The sequence below is a fragment of the Paramormyrops kingsleyae genome, chromosome 1, assembly GCF_048594095.1.
Source record: "Paramormyrops kingsleyae isolate MSU_618 chromosome 1, PKINGS_0.4, whole genome shotgun sequence".
In the NCBI taxonomy this organism is placed as follows: Eukaryota; Metazoa; Chordata; class Actinopteri; order Osteoglossiformes; family Mormyridae; genus Paramormyrops; species Paramormyrops kingsleyae.
In genome coordinates, this window is record NC_132797.1 from 41,412,439 (window position 1) to 41,435,109 (window position 22,671).

The 22,671-nt window shown below is 40.8% G+C and overlaps 1 protein-coding gene across 5 annotated transcripts in view; it reads left to right on the top strand.

Moving 5' to 3' along the window:
- Positions 1 to 22,671, top strand: part of LOC111855590 (protocadherin-17-like) — a 45,487-nt gene that overhangs the window by 14,391 nt on the left and 8,425 nt on the right. For all 5 annotated transcript variants that reach the window (XM_023834757.1, XM_023834759.1, XM_023834756.1 and 2 more), the window contains 2 exons: positions 6,250 to 6,308; positions 6,447 to 6,619. In XM_023834757.1, coding sequence (XP_023690525.1) covers positions 6,250 to 6,308; positions 6,447 to 6,619 — 232 coding nt within the window. The remainder of the gene's footprint in view (positions 1 to 6,249; positions 6,309 to 6,446; positions 6,620 to 22,671) is intronic.

Consider the following 22,671-nt stretch of genomic DNA (forward strand, 5'->3'; position numbering starts at 1 on the left):
CTTAAGGGTACAAAGTTGCTGACATAAAGCTAAAATAATAAAATAATAATAAAAAAGCAAAGGCAAGAATGATAATAAGTAAATATGAAAAAGCCCCATCTTATCATGTTCAGCTGTTAACGCTTCAGTGATTTGGCCAGAAACGAGCTCTGTGAAAGCGACTCATTAACCTAAATCTTAGCTGCCAAGCGTGAAGCAAACTTGCCAACTTGTGGAGTATAAATCCGGCGTGTTTACCGAGTCATCAGACACTAGCAGCACGAGATATTGTGATGCAAGCACTTACATCTCACTCACTCAATTACACAATCTTTCTTAACTTGCTGCAAATTGTTCTTTCGACATCGTCATCTATTAAACGCTCTATATGATTCTTCCCCACTGTTTTGCAAATGTACTCCATTAGAAAATTGTGTGACAATCTTTGTAAATAAAATATGTTTTAATGGTGTAAGGTGGGAGTACCTCGCTTTCTCATATTTACTTTCTATATCTCAGCATATCATTCACATCATTTATTTACTCAAATTACCTATAGTCAAAGCTGCATTTTTTTATTCACGCTTTAAACGACTGCAAAAATTTGTCTTGCTTTATAAATGTGTTAAACTGAGCATAATGTTTCACATCACAGAGAATTTCTTTGGACGACGTTCCATTTCTGAACTATACATAATGTCTAGATAAAGTTGGGGAGGGTGGGGGGGTTTAAAGGCTGACACACTTGAAACGGTGATCTCTAGGTGCCTGCAGTGGACAGTGATTTCAAAATGCAAATTTTAGGGAAGTTGGCAGTGCATGAAGACGAACAAGGCGGCCACAGATGGCGTCCCGCTCTCTGCACATGTGCGTAAAGGCGCATAAAAGCCCTTCCCACTGAGTTATGTGCTTACAGTCTAGGAGACAGCAAAGGACACATCTCACAGAGATTGAGCAGCGCCAATGCATGGAACGATTTAATAAACAGGAGGGCCTTGTGCTGGATGGTGTCGGTCACCGGTCACCAATAAACCGTAGATCTTCTGCCACTGAAGTGCTTGTCTTGAGTCATGTGACATCACAGTGAAGTCTGCACCTCAAACATACAGATGAAACAGCTGCAGTAACAGAAGCACATTTTTCCCCAATATATGTACAGCAGTGAGAGCTTGCCATCATGTACAGGTGCCCGCTGCTAACTGGAAACCCTCTTTGATAAACACTAATTCTGTGTGTGCTTTGGACCAGATTGTTGAGCCACTATCCAGAATCCCTGCAGTGGAACAAAACAAAACCCTACCCAAAATCAGTGATTAGACAGGTGTTCCTGCAGCTTGTGTGATCAAATTACAGAAATATTTATGCACCAGACAGCCAGATGTACACAGGGTAACCTTATAATCCCATTTCACAGCTCCTCAAAACAAGGCTGAGCTCAGTAAATACAAAGCCAGCTACACTGGCAGGATAACTCCATTAATTGTATTCAGGCCTGTGTTTTTTACTTGACTGGAGTTCAACACATATTGAACACATATATTAAATTGACAGGGGAATCTGAGGCCATAAGATACATCTGCAGTCTAATTTAGAGTGGGAAACCTTTTCAACAGCTCCTTAATGTGTTTTTTATTGGTGGTCAAGCCAATACTAAGTGCTGATCTTTAGTAAATAAGGAGAATATGTTTAATGCAGTTGGACAGCTATGATATGTGTCTGTATTTCTTTAAAGCCTTTTGTCTTGGACTGTGGGAGTAATTCTGAATCAGCTGATACTACCAGGATCCACTGGCTGAATCTTGGTGGAGGATTAAGCTGAATTAGTGGCTGATATGTTTGACATTCAGCCCAGATGATTAAAAAAAATATATTCCTCATTTAATGGTAAACTAAGCTCTGCATTGATGGTATACAATTCAGACTCCTATGAAAAACGTTGCGGTTTGCTTTAGTAGTTTTTGAATAAATTACATATGATTTAGCATCAAACAACATTTTGGCAGTTTTAGTCATGAAGTCTTGGCAGACTACCAGGGTTCAGCAATTTTTCGATAATCTGCATCTACCTGTTTATTCAGTCATATGGTATCTGTACAAAGCTAATCCTAACTGAAACCTTTAGCTGCAGTCTAGACATTTTTAAAAAGATGATATCAAAACAATACATTTTTGACTCAGTGTTTGTAGGAGGATTTAATTTATTTTACTCAGTACATTTTATTGCGCACGGTCAATGGGGTGATGGTCCAAAATATCAAGTAAAGTAAGTAAAGAGCATTGGGATGGTGCGATTTCTCTATTTATTTGTGACATTGATCTGTATTAAAGTTTATTTTGGAACGTGGGTCCCTCAACATTATGTGCTTTATTTCATCAAATGTAAGAAAAATCGAGGAGGATCTGATTCCAGTATCAAGTCAAATTTGCAAGAGGAAAAAAATGACAGATTTTCTCAGGATGTTTGCTGCCCTTAACCCCTTTGCTTGCTTAGTTAATTTAGCTGCTTTAGTTGTTTCCCCAGACACAAAGAGAATATGCAGTGAGTGTGTGTGTGTGTGTGTGTGTGTGTGTTTATATATATATATGTAGACAAATAAGATAGAATACACAGATACCTAGATGGACAGATGGAAAGATGTTTCACTATGCAGCATATTTTAGGGCACTCCTCCCGGTTTCAGTACAACTTTCAGCCACCAAACAACTATATGTCATTAGTCTGATAAACACAAGTCCAGACTATAACCAGACTAATTAAGCTGAAACATTAAATGCTTCAGGCTGGCTCTTTGCTCAGGGGTCCGTTGGCCAGGAGAAAATTGACACTAGATAAAATAAAAATAATAAGAATATGCCATTTTCCCCCAACTTGTTTGTTTACCCGGAAAATCAATTTTGGGTGAATTAACAACCTGTCTAGCAGTGACTATTTATTTGTGACAGTTACTTGTTGGAGAATTTTGATGATGTGGTCATATTAAGTCATGGGCAAAACAAGCTGCCTTAGAGTTACCTTGAGTGGATTCTTTCCAAATTCCAAACTTCCAAACTTTCAATATTAACATATAATATACATAGCATTAAAAAATGGATAATTAATTTTATGTCATCCTTATGTGCTATCATAAAGAGTAAGTTTTAAATTATTGTCACTACAATTATTATGCCTTTTTAAAAAACTGTTTTCCTCTCCCACTACCAACTTTTTGCATTTCTGTTTTTTTTTTTTTTTTTTTTTTTTTGGGGGGGGGGGGGGGGGGGGCTGTGTAATTCTGAGTATATGCAATTTTACTTCAAAATAAATATGTTTGTACTATGGGTTTCATGGTGAACTGTTGCTGACTTGCCTACAGCATGTTTTTTGGCATATAAAGCATAAGTCAAAGGAATTATTTGTGCTTCATACCGTAGCTTGGAGGTGTGCTTTCAACTCATGTGGATAATTGAATGCTTTGACCTGTATAATTTGTAAGATAAACTTATTCCAGTGTTTCTCAGTCATTCCAATGGCTAAACCCGGTCTTCGAGGATCCCCTGACAGCCCACCTGTTTTTGCTGAAGGGAGCTGGGAGGGAGCAAAAATGAGGACTGGCTATGCGTCCTTGAGGATCGGGTTCAGAATTTCCCAGTTAAACCATGTTATACATCCACAGCAAAACATACACTCACTGCTTAGAAATGTTTATTTCTTGTCACTGTGTAATATCACTGGGCCTTTTATAGATTTACTGAGAACGTTCAATATGAGCTTGCCTGGCAAAACTGGTAAAAATGCATTAATTTCCTGAAAAACAAACATCTGCTGTAAGCCCAGCCTTGTGCCCTTTGCTGCTGGGATAGGCTACAGATCCCCTACAGGCTTGACCAGGATAAGCAGTTAATAGATGGATGGATGGATGGATCATCAATGGCAGATAATGGCTGTCAGCACATGGGTGGTAATTTTTCTGCCATACTTGTATTACTCATTTAATTTTTTTCCTTCCTCAGTTCATTCTGAAGGTTAACAAATAGTTCGATGGATAGAAATTTTAGAACAATTAAATGAATATTTAAATAATGGGTTGCACTTCAATTGATCTTTGTTAAATCTACTTTCTACTGCATTTTCCAACACCATAATTACAGCATCACTGCCATTTTGTTTTATATTGTTAACTGGAACATTAAAATAGATCAAATGAATTTAGATTCAGGAAAGAAAAACATTCTTTTCTAACATTAAATAGTTAAATACAGTAGACTTGTAGTTCTGCACATTTATTGTCATACATTAGATTTTTTTTTAACAAAATAACTGGTGTTTTACGGGATAGTTGTAACAGCAGTTCCTGTCGACAGTGACCTTTCTGGTAGGTTGTGCTCCTTATGTGACCACAGCAACAGCATGAAGAAAAGGTTCTAACGGTGCGCCCCCGCATGGTCCCGTTACGCTGGGTTAGCGGTCATGCAGCTGACATTTCCAGAGGACCAGCACAGAGTGCCGTGACACGAGGCACAAAGCGAAGCTGAAACTCTGGCTAAATGCTGTTATACAAGGTTCTGGGTTAACATCACAGAATGTCCCTCACCCCTGTGTAGTGCATTCTTTATGACTTGTTTATTTGCATTTTGCTCATGTATACAGCTGGGTGTTTACTGAGACAAGGTTACGTCCTTATTCCTAGGCTAGAGAACAGTACATCAAAAACGGCAGTACATTAACCTTCCTGGATTTTAGCCTGCAACCTTCTGTTACAAGCCTTGTTTTTTAATTATGAATTCACACAGCAGCCTACATTTTAGGGAAAATTTTAAATGGGATTCCCTGTTTAGACTTTAAAGTTTAATAATAATGACCAGAGATGACATTATTCACTGATGTCGATAATGTTTTGAAGGCTATGTTTAAATACCATCCTGAGGCATTTAGAGTAACATTAATTGAAGCTGACAATAAAATATTTGGGATTCCATTCACTTTTAAGAAATGCTTGCAAGCTGGTTTTATACATAAGCATATAAAGGTGCACAGATTTCTATGGTCCCAACTTTCACATGTCTCCATCTTTATGTACTATTTATGATGTCCTGAAGTGTCTTTGAGGGCAGAGTATGATCCCTCAGCATTCTCCTAGCCAAAGACCAAATGGGCCCCACATTAACACTTACCGCCTACTCTGAACACTTTCAGTCCTTGGTGCGTATCCCTGTATATTTCTGAGTGCTTCTTATAGCATCTACTGATCCTTCTTCTAACAGCATATCTTTCTCAAGGTCACAGGGGGCCTGGAGTCTATTCCAGGCAGCACAGGACACGAACGTGGGGTACACCCCCAATGGGGTGCACGCACATACTATGGGAAATTTAGTGACAGCCGTTAGCATTACTGAATATTTTGGGATTGTGAGAGGAAATCAGAGTACCGGTAGGAAACCCACAGGACTCAGGGAGAACATAGAAAGTGGAGGCGAGATTCGAACTGCCAACCGAGGTGTGAGGCAATGACACTACTTCTCAACCTGGTGCTCAGGGACCCCCAGACAGTGCACAGTTTTGCTCCAGTAGGGAGATGGGAGGGAGCAAAACCATGGATCATTCTGGGATCCCCAAGCGGCTGGGTTGAGAAACACTGACCAAAAGGAACAATTAATTGCAACAATATTCAAAATAATATCTGTATGGGATATTTGGTTTAATTTTCTTCGTGAGGTCCAATAGTTAACATTGTTTCCGAAAATAAATGGTGATATTCCCAGAGTAGAGATGTACTGATGACTGATTCGGCAAGAATTCATTTGACATCAACTGTTAAATCACAAGAAGCAGCATGAAAGCTTTTCCTTATTATCAGTGCAAAAATGGTGAATGAAATCCATTTTTTTTTCTGCTAGGTGTCTTGCTGTGCTGATGTCTGATACGTTCACACCATTTCTGTTATGCTACAGTGTCTGAGAGCTTTCTTTACTTTCTTGGCGGCTACATTTCCAAGGAATGTCCAATAATTAAGGCACAGATGTATATGCAAGCCGTCTATTCCTTACACCTACTGAAACGTAATTACATCAGCTCATGCAAAGTATAAACCAAACTAAGACCACAGGCTTTTGAATCCACAATTTCCATCTTAAAACATTTGATATCTCCTGTGTTTCTTCGTGCAACACAATCAGGAATGTTAATGGGGGCTATCAGACAATTAACCATTTCTCCGTTAGGAAATCTTGCCACACGGCAGGAGATCCTTCTGAGACATGCGATACGTAAATTTTCTCCTTTCTCCTTCACAGACAGATAATTTTCCACCAGAGCCCAATTACATGGGCAGCAGGCAGCAGTTTGTTCAAAGGTAAGGGCCATTAAATAACTTGCTCAAGCATTGTATTTGCTACTCAAGTTAGTGTTTTCCTCCGCAGACGATGCTGTTCAGAATTGGGCCCAGAGGTGCAGATTCCCTGGTTCCATACTTTTATTTTTTATATTTTAGCAGCTCTACCTTCAAGGACCCAGAGCGGGCAAGCCTGAGGGACAGCGGGCATGGTGACAGCGACCAGGCCGATAGTGACCAAGACACAAACAAAGGTTCCTGTTGTGACATGTCCAACAAGGAGGCCCTCAAGATGAAGGCAACCTTAGCTAAACCTCAAACCCTTGAGCAGGGTAAGTGGTCATTCCCATTCCGGCCCACAAGTTCCTTTGGAAAGTCATCGTATTTTTTTTCCAGTTTCCTGCAATTCTCATCCCTCCCCCCACTCATTGTTTCTGCCCATGTTTTCTTTCCCATTTTTGTTTTCCCTTCTCTTTTCCTGACCATTCACCTCATACCTTCTTGTCCCCCGCGCTTTTGTCTTTGTGCACCGAAGTCGCCACCAAAATAAACAGTTATGATTTCATTTTTAGCGATTCCATTTAGTCTAGCCAAGCAAACCTTTTGTAAATGAACACGGAAAATTACTTACTGCACTATCTAGGTAGCATGTAAAAATAACAGTTGTCTGATATAATAATAATTATTGTTACCTATATTGCCAAGTGCAGACACATTAACCATGCCTGAGATAATATTTAACATACATCAGCTGCAAAGATAATAAGATAAAGTAAGAAATACTCTACAACAAATTTTGTAAACTTATATTATGTATCAAAGGTGTCAGAAATTATCCACAGTGTACCAAAAAAAAAAAAAGTTAAAAAGGTTATAGACTGATGGCACCGTTAAATGGTGCAATATAACTGTTGATTTTTGTAAAAGGAAATTTTATGGTTAACATTCATTGCTGTGGCAGATTTTCATTGGGTATTAGGTAAGACAAATGTACTGGCAAGAGAAATTGGCTAATTAGAGGAACCCATATGTTCCATATTTTCAAAGTGTACCCATTTAATTGTCCATGTGAAGTAGGACAAAATGGCTTGGAGTAGGCTGCGTGATATTTAGGGGTAAAACCTTGATAAGGGAAATGCTATATGCATGCAAAACACCGAACGTAGGGCAGCCAGCTAGCCGAAACATAGCCTCTCCACAGGCAAGACAGGAATCCCCTTGGTCATGTCTGTTCCATTGCAGTGGGAACTTAATGAGGAAGTTTTTAGCTTTCCCTCTATCTGGCAAAGCACTTTTCACTGGCTTTGGTTGGTATTTGGCTTCTAAGAAATATACTGATTCTGGATTTTGTGGCCTTGGCAAGCAGAGAAGCAGGACACATTCTGGTCTCTGTATGGCATATGCAAAACTGATTATTTATTAATTTATTTTTGCATATGTTCCCTTTGGAGAAAAGACAGTGGTTGCATTCAGTGAGAGCTTCTGGAGAAGGAAGCCTAATCCTACAGTCTTACCCTTAAAGCCATACCCTTGGCCTGCCAGAGCCAATAACTGCACGTTTGTTTGTTTGTTTACAAGCAATTTGTTTAATAGAAAGAATAATTAACCACTTACCTCAATCCTAGGTCCACAGTCTGCTAATATGCATTGTAGTGTGGGGTCAGGTGAATTTGCATTCTTTTTTGGCAGTATTTCCAAGGTTCATGTTTATTTGACTACATCTAATGTTAATATTACCTTCAGACTGAATTGTTCATAAACCTATGTGCAGTGTTCCTGTAAAATAACAGTGTATACAAATAAGTATAAGCAATCTATTGGCACTGTACTACTGGTGAGTTACACAACAATTATGCAAGCAAAATTGCTTGCATAATTTGAAATAGATCATCTGAACATACAGGTTAGCACTCAGTCCAGGAAAAAGAAAAGAACTGTGGTGGGAATCTGGAGCAAGAAGCCTGCCTCAATTCAGCTGCCTCAATTCAGCTGCCTCAATTCAGCTGCCTCAAAACAGTCAGCTGTATACATGAGCAAACTAAGGTCTCAGTCGATCTTCAGTTGAGAGCTTCCTAAGATAACAAACTTCTGTAACTAGAACTGGGATGCCACTATGCATTATTTCTTTGGAGGAAAGGCAACCCGTGGTTTAATTCTTTCAGATTATTATTCTTGTGTCTTTGAGCATGACCAGCTTGATGGAACACTGATCAAAGTACTACAGTCACAGTGAATTGTGTAGCTAAGACTCCCAGCTCTCGTTATCTTATCTTTTAAATTCTGTATTTGAAAGACGATATTTTCACCTTTTATTGTAATGATTATAATAAATTCACCATTCTGAAAGGACATGCACTCCCTTGCTTTCCATACTGATTTGCATGTAACAACCCCCCCCCCCCCCCCCGCCACACACACACACACACACACCGTCAGACACACACATACTTTGTAATGTTGCAGCTTTGCCACATGGGGAGCTATTTTAGAATTGATTAATTAAACTTCCCAAATTAGGAGCTGTGTATTAATTAAGCAGAACTAAATTAGAGGCTTTTATATTAATTGATGATTAATTGATGCAAGGATTTGCCTGCAGCACAAACCTAATCCTGGAATGCATTCATTAGAGGCTGCACGCATGAGATGATTTTCTCCTGTCATACAATACCTTTGAGAATGAAAGACGGCGTTGCTTTGTCGAGGTCGAAAGCATGAAGGGAATGCCATTTGATACTACAGAAACCGCCTCTGCTTGACTTCCATTTCTAGTACTCTTTTAAACTACTGATCAGAGATTTTTTTCTATTATTTACAGCTTTTTACAGTATATGCAGTACAATTAAGCAGTATGGTATAAACTGTTTCATTTCAGAACTGTCTTAGAATATATGTTCATATTATAATGCATTATTTTAGCATTTTGGGTGTTTTATTATTATTGTTGTTGTTGTTGTTATTGTTTTGTTGTTAATTGCAGAATTATAGATTCAGGCGGTATATCCCAAAACTATGGAAACAATTTGCAGGGATTGAAAGGCAGTTACGGTACTAAGAAACCGATGAATCAAGAATCAGTGAATCTTTTGAAACTGGCAAGCATATAAATGTGCAAAAATGTAAATGAAATTGTATAAATTAGTCAGGTTTACCTTCATTAGGTACCTCAGGCGAATCAATGTCATACACCATCAATATTGTTGATGTAAACAGCAATCAGTGTACAGTAGCTAATGACATGTGGGTAGATTGAAAAAGCGAGAGACTGGCAAAAAATTATTAATGACATTCCAAACAAATTATTAAAGAAACAAATTATAAAATGGGCAATTAACTTTACAGTGCACGGCAATGCAAATAAAGTCCAAACTCCAAAAAAAAGTTTCCTTTTATTGAAAAAGTTTTTCTGTTACATATAAAACATATTTAGTGTTTTCCATTATACTTATGTTCATGGATGAAGACCTGTGTGAAAGTTTACAGACTACTTTGACTACACAACACCACCCAGTAACCTTATATAATATTTATGTTTCATGGATTACAATAAATCATATGATTTAACCAGTTAGCATCCATCAAAATTCTTCCACCCAGAACGTCTAAAAAGAGTGTGAATGAAGTTTGAAAATGATCAAAAGACCCATTTGTTGTCTAAATTTCAGGTTTACATAGTGTTACATTAAAAAAATAAACAATAAAATAAAAAGAATGAACACCTGAACTGCAGCCTAATATAATGGTTAACACTGCAATTTCAACAATTGTGAGTTGATAGGAAAAAAAGAAAGAAAAATGTGTCCCCACAATAACTGATTTGGAATAAAATACGACTCCTTATTGTTTCAGGAGGAAAAAATAATAATTACAAAAAAACAAACAAACAAAGAAACAGGGGTTTGAATAATCTTCTTTAATACATTTGTCATTCAAGTTCACATCTGGTCTGGTTTGATACCTTGCTTTTAAAAGGTATGGTGCAACAGAGTGGCAATTCTATTACCTTAAGGTTAACACTCAATGAAAAGCACTAAATGCTTTAGGGTGTAATTTCTATTTTACTGTTCGTCTCTATTCTAAAAAAAGAGCACATGAGAATGGGCATTTTACTTAATTAAATTTTACAATTAAATTGATTTCAAGGGAAGTAGTTTGTTTCCTTAACAAATAAAAAGCTGCTCTATGAAGCTCTAACTTTGCTTCTTTCCAGCCTCTAACACTGATATAGTATATGCTTGCAAGCATGGGACCTGTTTTCACTAATAATGACAAGACTGTTCTAGATGCACGGGGCTAAAAATTATAAACAATAGTTCAGCACTTTTTTAGCTGCATCAACTAATTAAGTGTTGTGAATAAAAATAAATTATTTTGTCCCAAAAGAACGGTAATGAGACCCATTCCATTCTGAGTAGGCTAACAGATTCCCATCCCATTTAAGGGCCTTGATGTATTGCTATTATTCCTTTCCTTCCTGTGATACTCAGGGTGTCTGTGTGTGCTATATTTTTTTGTATGATAACACAAAACTGAAAATTATATAAAAATTATATTTCCTCACCTATGACACAATTCAATGCCAAATGCTCAATAGTCCCTATTGTTATTACACCCCCCCCCCCCCCAAAAAAAAACCCAACTTTTTTATTATTATTTTTTTTAATTTGTTTGCTTCTTATAAATAACTACAGGACCACAGGACTTAGAGTTATGTGGGCATAGTCTTATCTCGTTGTTTGAGTTTTGAGTTAAAATATGTCAGGGTGTAGTAAAAGACCATAAATGGAAATGAGATGGTAATTATTTTTATTTGGCAACCTATTATAAAACGCTTTTGCTTGTGTGTGTCTGCTTCAAATTGATTTATACCTTTAAAGCAATGCAAAGTGTACTTATGCAGTTATTTAATGTGCGCCTCTTTTTCAGTCAATACTTGTTGAACACTTTACTTTAAGGGACTGCCGAAGTGTAATTATGTGGTTTCTAATTGCTAAGCTATTATGAATACTGATTAGATAACATAACCCATATATTCTTGTCTTTGCAGGGAAGGGGGAAATAAGAAACATGGGAGGAAGAATTTTAACGGTGTATAATGAATGTTGCATAAACAGATTAGTCTTGCAAAAAGCAGTATTTAATTAATTTTTGGACACCTGAAATCTCATTAGGGCAGAGTGTCTTGTTCTTTTTTTATTTGTGTCTTGCAATGAGTTTTCCTATTTAATTGCCTTCTTAGGTTTAAAATGTGATTCATGTCGCTTCACAGTCTGAGCTCCTTTGCGTTGGGAAACACTGTGCTGATCCGCCTGCGATTGCCTGAGCTCCCTCCTGAGACCCGAACATGTTGAGCTGCAGTCACTGCGATGCTAAGGGAGAGATTATCATGATACCTTGTCAATTTTGGCAGAATGCCTTGTCACCCATCTGTCATCTGTGTTATTACAGGAAACATTCTGAGGGGAGTGGGACAAAAAAGGAAGGCTTTATTATGAGTCAACTCTTACTCCATACTGTGTAATATTTGTTTTTTTATATAGAAACATATACCATCATGGAGTTTGCGAGGGCATCAACCAGTCAGGGCTGTAAGCACTGATTCTTTATGAGTGACCTCTGCCACTCCCCTCAAAATCCAATAAGGTGGAGAAAAAGAATTTCATAAGCTCATATACTTGAAATGTATTAACTTTAACCTTTAACAGCTAAAAGGTGGTGTCTCCCTGAAACGTAATTTGTCGAAATAAATATACTAGTAACAAAACATTACTGGTCAGCAATATGAGTGATGAGGCACTTGAAGGATGAATCTGAGGAACGTCCTGTGAGCAAGGGTGTGTGTGTGCGTGTGTGTGTTTGTGGATTATGTTTATATTACATTATGGGGACCAAATGTCCCCCATAATGTAATAAAAACCTGTTATTTTGACGTTGTGGGGACCATTTTCCAGGTCCCCACAAAGATCTGCATTCAATCAAGGAACTAAAAATGCCAAAAGTCTTGCATTTTGTTTGATAACTTATGGTTAAGGTTAGGGCTGTGTAGGGGTTAAGGTCGTCTTGTTGTACTCCTTGTTGGTATGTTCCCCATAGAAATGAATGGAGAGTCCCCACAAAGATATAATTGCGTGCCTGTATGCGTGTGTATGTGTATGTGCGTGTGTCTTTGTGTGACTATGTTTTGGATTTGAAGTTGCTGTGGCCTGCATGCTGATGCCTTCAGCGGAAAAGCTAATGGGCTCCCGGACTCGGAAGGGCCTGTCTATGTGGTGTTTTCCTCATTAAGAGACAGGCTCTGTCCCTTTTGCTGGGGTAATGTCTCCCGTTGATGCCAGCCCTCGGGGCCCTTATTACTTTATGCCCCATTTGCATTGAAATGACTTGTGCACTGAGGTGGTGGCGACTCACGGAGAACACAAGAAAGGGAGCCCCAGAGCCAGCATTTCAGGAAGGGTGGCACTGACATGCTAACAGGGCCTTCTCAGTGGGGAGGCGCATGCACTCTCATGCAGGCCCACTCGTGCTTGGTATGGGGTCACCGAGTCCCTCTCCACTCAGACTGAACCCTCACGACAGGGGAGTCACATGGAGGTAAAAGTGTAAAGACAGCCGGCTCGTATGGCTAAGCAGCTTTCACATGTGCTGACAGCTGTTACTTTATGGAAATGATATATGTTGGAATAATAAAATGTGTGTGTGTGTATATGGGTCACATTACTATTTATAACTCTATATAGGCGCTATACAACACACATGTATGCATATACTACTCCTTTTGCTCCTAAATTGTAATAAATTTGGTTCTTTTTTAACCATTGTAAATGAAGACATGGTTTATGACAGTGAGTCAGGAATTATTGGTTTAACTGGATGCAAGTTGATCCCCTGGAGTCTGAACATTTTTGGACCACTGTAATAGATTCAAAGTAATTGAAGCCTAGAAGCAAAATGAAGAACAATTTCTTAAATGTCTTCAGAAGTGTTTCTTGTTGACCCCTTTCATGGGTATTTCAAACATTTTGTTTTCTATACCCTGCTGCAAATATAATAACCAGTACTACTCCTATTACTACTGCTACATTGCTGCTACTACTACTGATACCATCCATCCTTCAGTCTTCAAACCACTTAAGAACATAAGAACATAAGAAATTTACAAACGAGAGGAGGCCATTCGGCCCATCAAGCTCGTTTGGGGAGAACTTAGCTAATAGCTCAGAGTTGTTAAAATCTTATCTAGCTCTGATTTAAAGGAACCCATGGTTTTAGCTTCCACTACAATAGCAGGAAGACTATTCCATACTCTGACTACACGCTGTGTAAAGAAGTGCTTCCTCAAATTTGTTTTAAAATGTTCTCCCGCTAATTTCCACTTATGGCCACAAGTTCTAGTATTTAGACTAATATTGAAATAGTCATTTGGCTGAACGGCATCCAGACCCGTTAGAATCTTATAGACCTGAATCATATCCCCCCTTAGTCTCCTTTGCTCAAGGCTGAACAGATTCAGTTCCGATAACCTCTCCTCGTAAGACATTCCTCTAAGACCAGGAATCATTCTCGTAGCTCTTCGTTGCACCTTTTCTAAGGCAGCAATGTCCTTCTTGAGGTATGGTGACCAAACCTGCACACAGTATTCTAGGTGGGGTCTTACCAAGGAATTATATAAGTGTAACATCACCTCCCTTGACTTAAACTCCACACATCTAGAGATATAACCCAACATTCTGTTCGCCTTTTTTATTGCTTCCCCACATTGGCGAGAGTGGGACATGGAAGCATCAACATACATACCGAGATCTTTCTCGTAATCAGCTACCTTTATTTCAGTGGAACCCATAAAATATCTGTACTGTATATTTCTGCTCCCTGCATGGATTACCTTACATTTATCTGTGTTAAATTTCATCTGCCAAGTATCAGCCCATTCGCTAATTAAATCCAGATCCCGTTGGAGCCTCTCTGCTGCTAGATTAGTATCTGCTACCCCGCCCACCTTGGTGTCGTCTGCAAATTTAACCAGTTTACTGTATGTATTCGTGTCAATATCATTAATGTAAATTAGGAACAATAGTGGTCCTAAAATTGAACCCTGCGGTACCCCACTATAAACGGAGGCCCACTGTGACATAGTGCCTCTAATAACTACTCGCTGCTTCCTATCAGTTAGCCAGTTTTTGATCCAAGCTGCCACAGTTCCTAAAATTCCTGCAGCTTCAAGCTTTAACAAGAGCCGTTTGTGGGGGACAACATCAAAGGCTTTCTGGAAATCTAAGTAAATCACATCATAGGCCTTTTTGTGATCAATTTCACTTGTAGCTTCCTCAAAGAACTCAAGCAGATTCGTTAAGCAGGATCTACCTCTCTTATCCATTATGAGGTCCCCATGACCCTACAGCAGAGGGTTCAAGGCATGGGACATTAGGGTCACATAGACAATCACAGATTCTGACTTTGCACTGTGGGTAGAAGCCAAAATATCCAGACCAAATGTGTGTGAAAACAATACTACTCTCTGAGTGACTGCAATATACTATTACTACTAATAATAATAATAATAATAAGAAGAAGAAAATAGTAATAGTTGTAGTAATAACAACCCCTATATGTAAGTTTGAATTAACTGATCTTGCATTCTCAGTAAAGATCTTAGAGCTGGGATCTCCTACACAAGGCCTTAAATGATTCCAGACCATCTGCCTTGAAGGTGGTCCGTCTTGATTAAAAAGTACAAATCGGCATGATCTGTAAAGCCTCTTGCCCTTCTGTATTTCCTTGACAAGAGAGGATGGGTCCTACAAAGAAGACTCAGAGGATAATCTAGTCGAGAGATGATATGATAGAGCCTCTCAAGAGAAGGACAGGGTCAGAGAGGAGGGGAAATAAAGCACATAATTGTAACTAGGCAACAATAAATCAGAAAAGCGGGTACCATCTTCTTGGGAAGCAATAGGGGTGCTTATACTGATTGCTGTGGTAATAAATTCGTCATTTTCATTTAGCGGAGATGCATTTGGCTCAATTATCCTTTTTGCTGTGATACTTTGCTTACATGAGTTTAGTGAGGTCATTCCAAATTTCCCTTTTAGAAATGGAGCAACATTTTGTAGTTTTATTAATGAAATCATGGGTGTTTAGAATGTTAAAGAGTTTACCAGTGACCAACCTTAAGATCCAGTTTGCATAAGCCCTATTAAAATTAGTCATAATTACCCAGACAACATAGCTGGGACTATGAAAGCTGTATTTGAGGTCACTAATGTAAACACTGAAGTTCTAATTCTAGGTTCTCTGGGTAAATTGGTGTGATGCATCATAATTCATGTGTGGTAAGGCTGTTTACCTCAGAGTGTTTGGTTGCTTTCCGAATCTGTAATTTAAGTTTGAAGGGCCTGTATATAATCTCAAGCATGTCTTTGGGAATTTTACTAATCTCTGGCCCTAATGCTAATGCTTTGCAATGAATTCAATTATATATATTTCAGAATGCAATAATGATCCGAAGATATTTTTCTTTTACTGCAATGCCTCTATGCCTTGGTCAGTCAGACTAAACCTTGTAGCCTGCAGCAGGCTGACATGGGTGAACTGACACATTTATTATGCAGAAATATGATACAAAAGTATAATGATTATTCCAGGCACTTGATCATCTTATATTATCATCCAGTCAAAAGTTTTTTTTTCCATTCCATTATTTTTATTAAACAATAAACAGCACAGATTCAGACGGTAAACAATAATATGCTTTGAGCTGGCTAAAATATCAATGCTAAATGAATATACAGAAACACAAGCTTTTTTGTTCACTGAGCCATGCAGACGATCCAAGGAAGAGGAGATGTAGTTTCTGTCACTCAAAAAGCTTCAGATCTCAATAGTGCCATTGTGTGCTCTATATTTGACAAGACAGGAATTTTGGCACATAGAGACATCTACAAATATTCTTCCACTTTAACCCTGTTTGCTTAAGTATTTTTATATCTGTTTAAAAAAGACAACATGCACAGATGTAGTACCACAGCATGTTTATCACCGTAGGCTGAATGAGATTTTTCAGAACATCCCCTGATAGGTGTTCAGTAAGTAATATGTTCGCAGAATGATGTAGCTAACATGTCTTTGCTTGATGTGCCTCATATTTTGCTCTTGTAATTTTTACCCAGTTATTAAAAAGGTCCTTTACTTTGTTATTGACGCACTTAGATATTGGGTTTTAACTCTGTTCCAGTGGTTATGGTGCCTCTTGTTTCCTTTAAGTGTGATTGAAAAGAACGGCTGGATCTAATTGGGCTTTTGTTAATGACTGGGTCCCTCTATATTGTACTGCCCTGTAAGGATGGCTCAAAACACAGATCAAATCTTTAATACCTGTTGCATATTTCTTCTCATCACCAGAAGAGAGCTCTAATCATCCTTCCCCTCACTGCTAACGGCAGTCTGTTTGTGGATAAATAACAGCAGGATCTGCTCAGTCTGCCTGGCATCTTAATTAAAAGGTTACACCCTCTCTGGAACCTGACGTTTCATTGTCATAACTCAGTTTCAAAGGACAGCAGAGGTGTTCATTATCCCTATAGTGAAAATGGAGTTAATTCACACTGCCAGGAATCATGTTGCCAAACTTTGGATCATTAAACCAACTGAGTGATGATCAGAACAAACCTGGGTTTCACATACTCCTGTCCTAACAAGGATTGTGGAAAAAATGTGTAATCTTAATTTTTACATATATATATATATATATATATATATAAAGATATTGTGATTGGGGTCTTTTTACAGCAATAATATAATATCAACAATACTATAATTAATTTACCAATATGTACAATGTAATATCTCTTCATCTGTATTAATTTCTCCACTGATAAAAATTAAAAAAACAATTATTGATAAAAATTTTGTGACGTACTCCTGGGGCACGGAGCGCAGACAGAGAGCTGGAGGGACCCCCGGCATCTGTGATGCAGAAGCTGCAGGGGCAGCAGGTGACTGCGAGGCCGGAGCAGGAACTGAAGGGGACGTTGTAGGTGGCGAGGAGGAAAGTGAAGGGGCTGGAAGAGAAGGCAAGGAGAAAGGTGAAGGGGACAGTGGCGGAGCGGAGGAAGGAACCGTAGCTGCGGCAAGCAGAGGTGCAGCCACAGTTGATTCAGGTGCAGGCGACCGATGAATCACAGGCGGGGGACCTGCAGGTGATCGTGATGTGCCGGAGGCTGGGCCTCCGCCGGCCAACGAGGTGCCACAGGTGAAGCCGAGGGCGACCGCCGAGCCGAAGCCTGGGGAATCGCAGGCCATCGCCGATCAGGAACTGGAGGACCCGCAGGCAACCGTAGAGCTGAAGCCTGAGGGAACAAAGGCGAGCCTGACGTCTGTGTCTTCTCCCTCTCCTGGAGACCGAGAGACAGGAGCCCAGCCAAGATCCGCCACGATGAGGCGACGACTGGGGTGCTCCACCGGAGGGGTGTACCGGGACAGTCAGGGTTATCCCCGAGGGGTCCCATTCGAGCTCCTCCAGCTCCACTAAGGAAGTAGGAGCGGTGGTCAGGCCATCCGGGACCTCCTCAGGGACAGGGACTGGGGCCAACGGAAGCCAGGGACACGTGAGCAAGGTCAGGAACAAGGGTGACTGGAACCCGGGGGACTGGAACCTGAGGATCGGGAACCAGGGGGGCAGGACCTTGGGGGATTGCCGCCGGGGGGTCTGGATCCAGGGGGGCTGCGTCAGGAGCCAGGGGAGCTGCTGCCAGAGGGTCAGGAGCCAGGGGGAGCTGCAGCTGGAGGTTCAGGAACCGGGGGGGCTGCAGCTGGAGGTTTAGGAACCAGGGCACCGGAGCAGGAACCTCAGGCACCAGAGCAGGAACCACGGGTGCGGGAACCTTGGGCACTGGAGCAGGAACCTCAGGGGCTAGAGCAGGAACCAGCGGCACAGGAACCTCTGGGGGTGGCGCATCAGCCGGCAGCGTGGGAACCTTGGGGGGTGGTGCGTCAGCCGCCAGCGTGGGAACCGCTGGGGGTGGAGTGTCATCTGCCAAGACTGGAACCTTGCAGGGTGGAGCATCGGCCGTCGGGACTGGAGCATCGGAGGGAAGCGCATCGGCCGCCGGGATGGAAATCTCGCAGGGCGGAGTGTGCGCCGCCAGGACAGGAACCTCACAGGGCGGCACATCGGCACCACGGGGACTGGAACCTCAGAAGCGGGCACCACGGGGACTGGAACCTCAGGAGCAGGCACCACGGGGACTGAAACCTCAGGAGCGGGCATCACGGGGACTGCAACCTCAGGAGCCGGCAGCGCATCAGCTGCCAGGACCGGAACCGCAGAGGGAGGTGCAGGAGCCGCCCGGGACCAGAACCTCAGAGGGCAGTGCAGGAGCCGCCGGGACCGGAACCTTGAAGGGCGGTGCAGGAGCCGTCGCGACAGGAACCACGGAGGGTGGTGCAGGAGCTTCGGGGGAAGTGACTGCAGCCAGGGATTGTGCCTCAGGTCCGGGCGTAACCAATAAAAACCCTGGAGTGTAAAGAACCGTCTGGCCAGGGTCTCAGGCACAGACGATGGCGAAGCTGTGGGCAGACGAGCCTCGGATGTGGGAACCATGGGGAGTGGAGCTGACGCCCCTTTCTTGGGAAACTTGGGGATCCGGGGAATCGCGTCTTCCTTAGCCCTGACACCTTTACGGGCCAAGCTTTTGCCCATAAAAGCACGGGCTACGGGGACTGGGGCAAGGGAATGCGAGGCTACCGGGAGGTTCACCTCTGGGACAGGCAGGAGGAGGAGGGACGTCTCAGGAGCCTGCGCAGTGAGAATAGGCGTGATGAATACCGCATGGTCAAGCACCATGGGGTAAGCCCCTTTAAGGACCACGGGGAAGCAAGCAGGACCTGCATCAGGCTGAGGGGAATTCCCAGAGGGATCCGCCCCTCCGTGAGTCTTCCACTTCTTCCTTCAGCGAGCCGGCGTAGTGGGGCCGACAGGGAGTTCAGGCTGCCTGGACAGAGGGAGATGCACACCGCTGTACAGGTATACTCTCCTGATCATCGTCGCAGCCGCTCCTGCCCTCATCTGCCGCACGTTGGCTCGCACCTCCGCTTCATTCTGTCACGTACTGCTGGGGCACGGAGCGCAGAAAGAGGAGCAGGACGCCAGGAATTCGGGAAAATATGGGGTTTAATTGAAGGGAAGGCAAGCAAACAGGCAGCAAATGCAGATTGACAATACAATGACCGGACTGGGGAAACAAACTTAAACGTGAACTTAAATACATTGAACTAATGACAGCAACAGGAAACAGCTGGTAAACACAGGGACTCCACACGAGGTAGATGAGGGGGTGTGGCACACGGGAGGATCGGACGAGTGGGGAATGACAATTTCCAGTATAAGCACAACATAATTAAGACATAATACCTAAACGGCACACCCAAAATTGGTTTTGTGTACATAGAAAATGGTTGGAAGCAATTAGCAGCACACTAAATATCCATGAAAGTATTCTCCAGTTACAGAAGGGAGGCTGGTATGAACATGCTTTTCACTCAACTCAGGGGTCTTTTTCTTTGCCTGTATTACTCACCAAGAAGGGTTGTCGGAGGGACATGGATACTCAGCAGATTCAGGGGGCCCAGCATTGACAGGGCCTCTTGAATATGTAAAACTTAAATTGGGTGGGAAAGGGTGGTGTGGGGATGGGCAAAGTGACCTTTTGTTACTAGATACGAATTTTGAATTTCTAGATACGACCCTGTCACCAACAGTTAATTAATGCTAGAGTGAGAATCACCTTGAAGTTCTGAAAACTGGTCTTTAAAATGTACTTTAACCTTTTGTCTTCCAAATGGCTTTGGCCTCAACATTGTCAATTCTTTTTGGTTCTGTGGGAAGCAGGCTCAACACCATTGTAGTAACTTCCATCCATCCCTCCATCCATTCATATTTTAGCCACTTATTCTGGTCATGGCCTGGAGTCTATCTCAGGCAGAACTAGGCAGAAAGCTGGCATACAGCCTGGATGGGATCATTTTATTGTTATGTATTATGTTAATATTTTAGTAGATACGTGATCCAAAAAAATACACACACACACACATATATATAAATTTCAAGAGTTCTGACACCACTTCATACATCCCTCCAAACGTGGACTTCTATTCAGCACTAAATTCTGTAAATTCAGTTTTGTCAACACATTGAAAATTATGATTTAATAACAATGTGTATTTTGGTAATCCAGATCTGTAAATTACTGGCCTAATAGTGACAGACAATTTTCTTGTTTTTGGGACAATGACTAAAAATTCAGAAAACTCAGAGTCTGTATCAGTCATTACATTTTCAAAAAAAATAACTATTAACTATAGTTACTATTTCAAAGATCTTGTCAACATTTTTTGTTAAGCAATGTAAAACAAAGTTGCCAGCTGTCTGGACCTATTTTCTGCTCTGGCTTTTCATACTTAATTTAGAGGGCATTGCGGCTCCTTACCCTTTGGGGATAATTTTAACATTGGCAGTTCCAGTATGGTACTGCTCAACCAGTATGGAAAATAATAATAATAGTAATAATAAGTAGGCACAGAAATGCAGTCACCACTGGAGACTGTGATCCCTGATGTCCCAATTACAAAGGCTTAAACTGCAGATTAAAATGAGCCTCTCGCTGTTTTCGCCTGTTTTAATAAGACTGCTCTGTGCCGAGCATCTCTCCAGGTGAAATATGCACCTGCCCAGCTGCCTTCGTCGTCGAATATTTATTGTGGAGATGAAAGATAAGGTACACACTGGGCCATTTGTGTTGCAGGTTGTTGTTTTTTTTTCATATCATCTCAGGCAGGTGCATTTCTTTAAAAGCACATTTTACTTTAAATTATACGGCATATCCAAGCCTAGTGACTCTCGCTTAAATGACCCCATTGTCCCTTTTGCTTTTAAAAGCAAGCCTCAGGGCATTCCTTAGAAATTGCCATGCCATTAAAGCTTATTAGTCTTAGAGGTATGTGTTGCTGAAAAATGTAAATTATACATTTTCTTCAAACAAAGGTACTGAATAAGGCCTTTTGTTTCTCCCTATTTGTTTTAAGATGGCTGCCCCGAAAGATAAATTGGACATGCTTTTTACACATAAAATGAAAGACTGCAGCATAACTTAGGGAGCCGAAGCATGTCGCCTTTTCAGAGTCATCCAGAGACATAGAATTGTAGCGAACAGAAATTGCATTTTCCCATCTGCAGTTTGAAAGAGGTATTATTAAGATATTAGGATGTAGTGACAGCAGTTTTACATAACATTCCATTTTGCAGGCTTACTGGAACCTTATAAGATTTCCTTAGCTAATATCTCGTCTTTGGTCTGTGTTTCCCCTGTTACATACAAAATTTATCCGGCACATGAAAGCACCATTAATACCCGTCTGGAATTGTAATGGCTAATTTTTATTGTGAAAACCTGGCCCTTTAGAATTGACAGTCCAGAGCTTGTCACACAGTATATAATCTGTGTTTCTCCTTGTACTATCCACAGTAATTTAATTATCTTGGCTATTCATTTCTTGGGCAATTGCACACCAGGTTTTTCACTCTGTGCCATTTAGAAGGCTTTAATACATTTAGGAGGATGGTGTGAACTCAGTGCCACGTTGATTCGCATCGCATCGCATGGAGCAATCCATTTAATTATGAATTTTGAATATAACTTTATTTTTTATTTTTTTGACTGTGACTTGTGTGGCCATGCCTTTGCAGCTGGGTGCTTGCAAAGGGAGTGCATGTTACATCTACAACAATCAGCAAATGTTATTCCCAGTGACTCACAGGTAACAATTCCTGTGTAACTAACCATTAAACTACTGACTACCCTTATCACTGAGGTACGTAGGTCCTAATTTCAACCTTCGGGTAAAATCAGAAGTTGTTATTCTACATGAAAAGACTGAGCAAAATTTTATTATGGATGAGTATGGTTCCCATAGTCTTGGTGGTGTTCATATTAAAAAAATAAGTGCACCCTATGATCAAAGCAATAATCCAAAATGGCAAACTAAGTTATTATTTACGCTACCGGAAGAAATAATGCATGTTTAATCTCTCTGGTGTACTAGACCAAAGTGTGCCTGTGAAATCATGTCCAGAATACAGGACAAAGAAATGTTTTAGTTTTTGTCACTTTGTACCGTTGATTGGGCTGAAACTGGAGACAGATTGTGGAGCACTTAAGTTGATCAAGAAACTTGAGTGCATTCCACACGGACGGAAAAATTCCGGCGATCAATACATGCCCCCCTTTGTACTCTGAGGCATCCGTTTATTCTGGTAACCTGCCATTTAGTACAGAAGGCATCTCTAACCTCCAGTCTCCATCAATAACATTGTATGCTTCTTTGTGTTTTA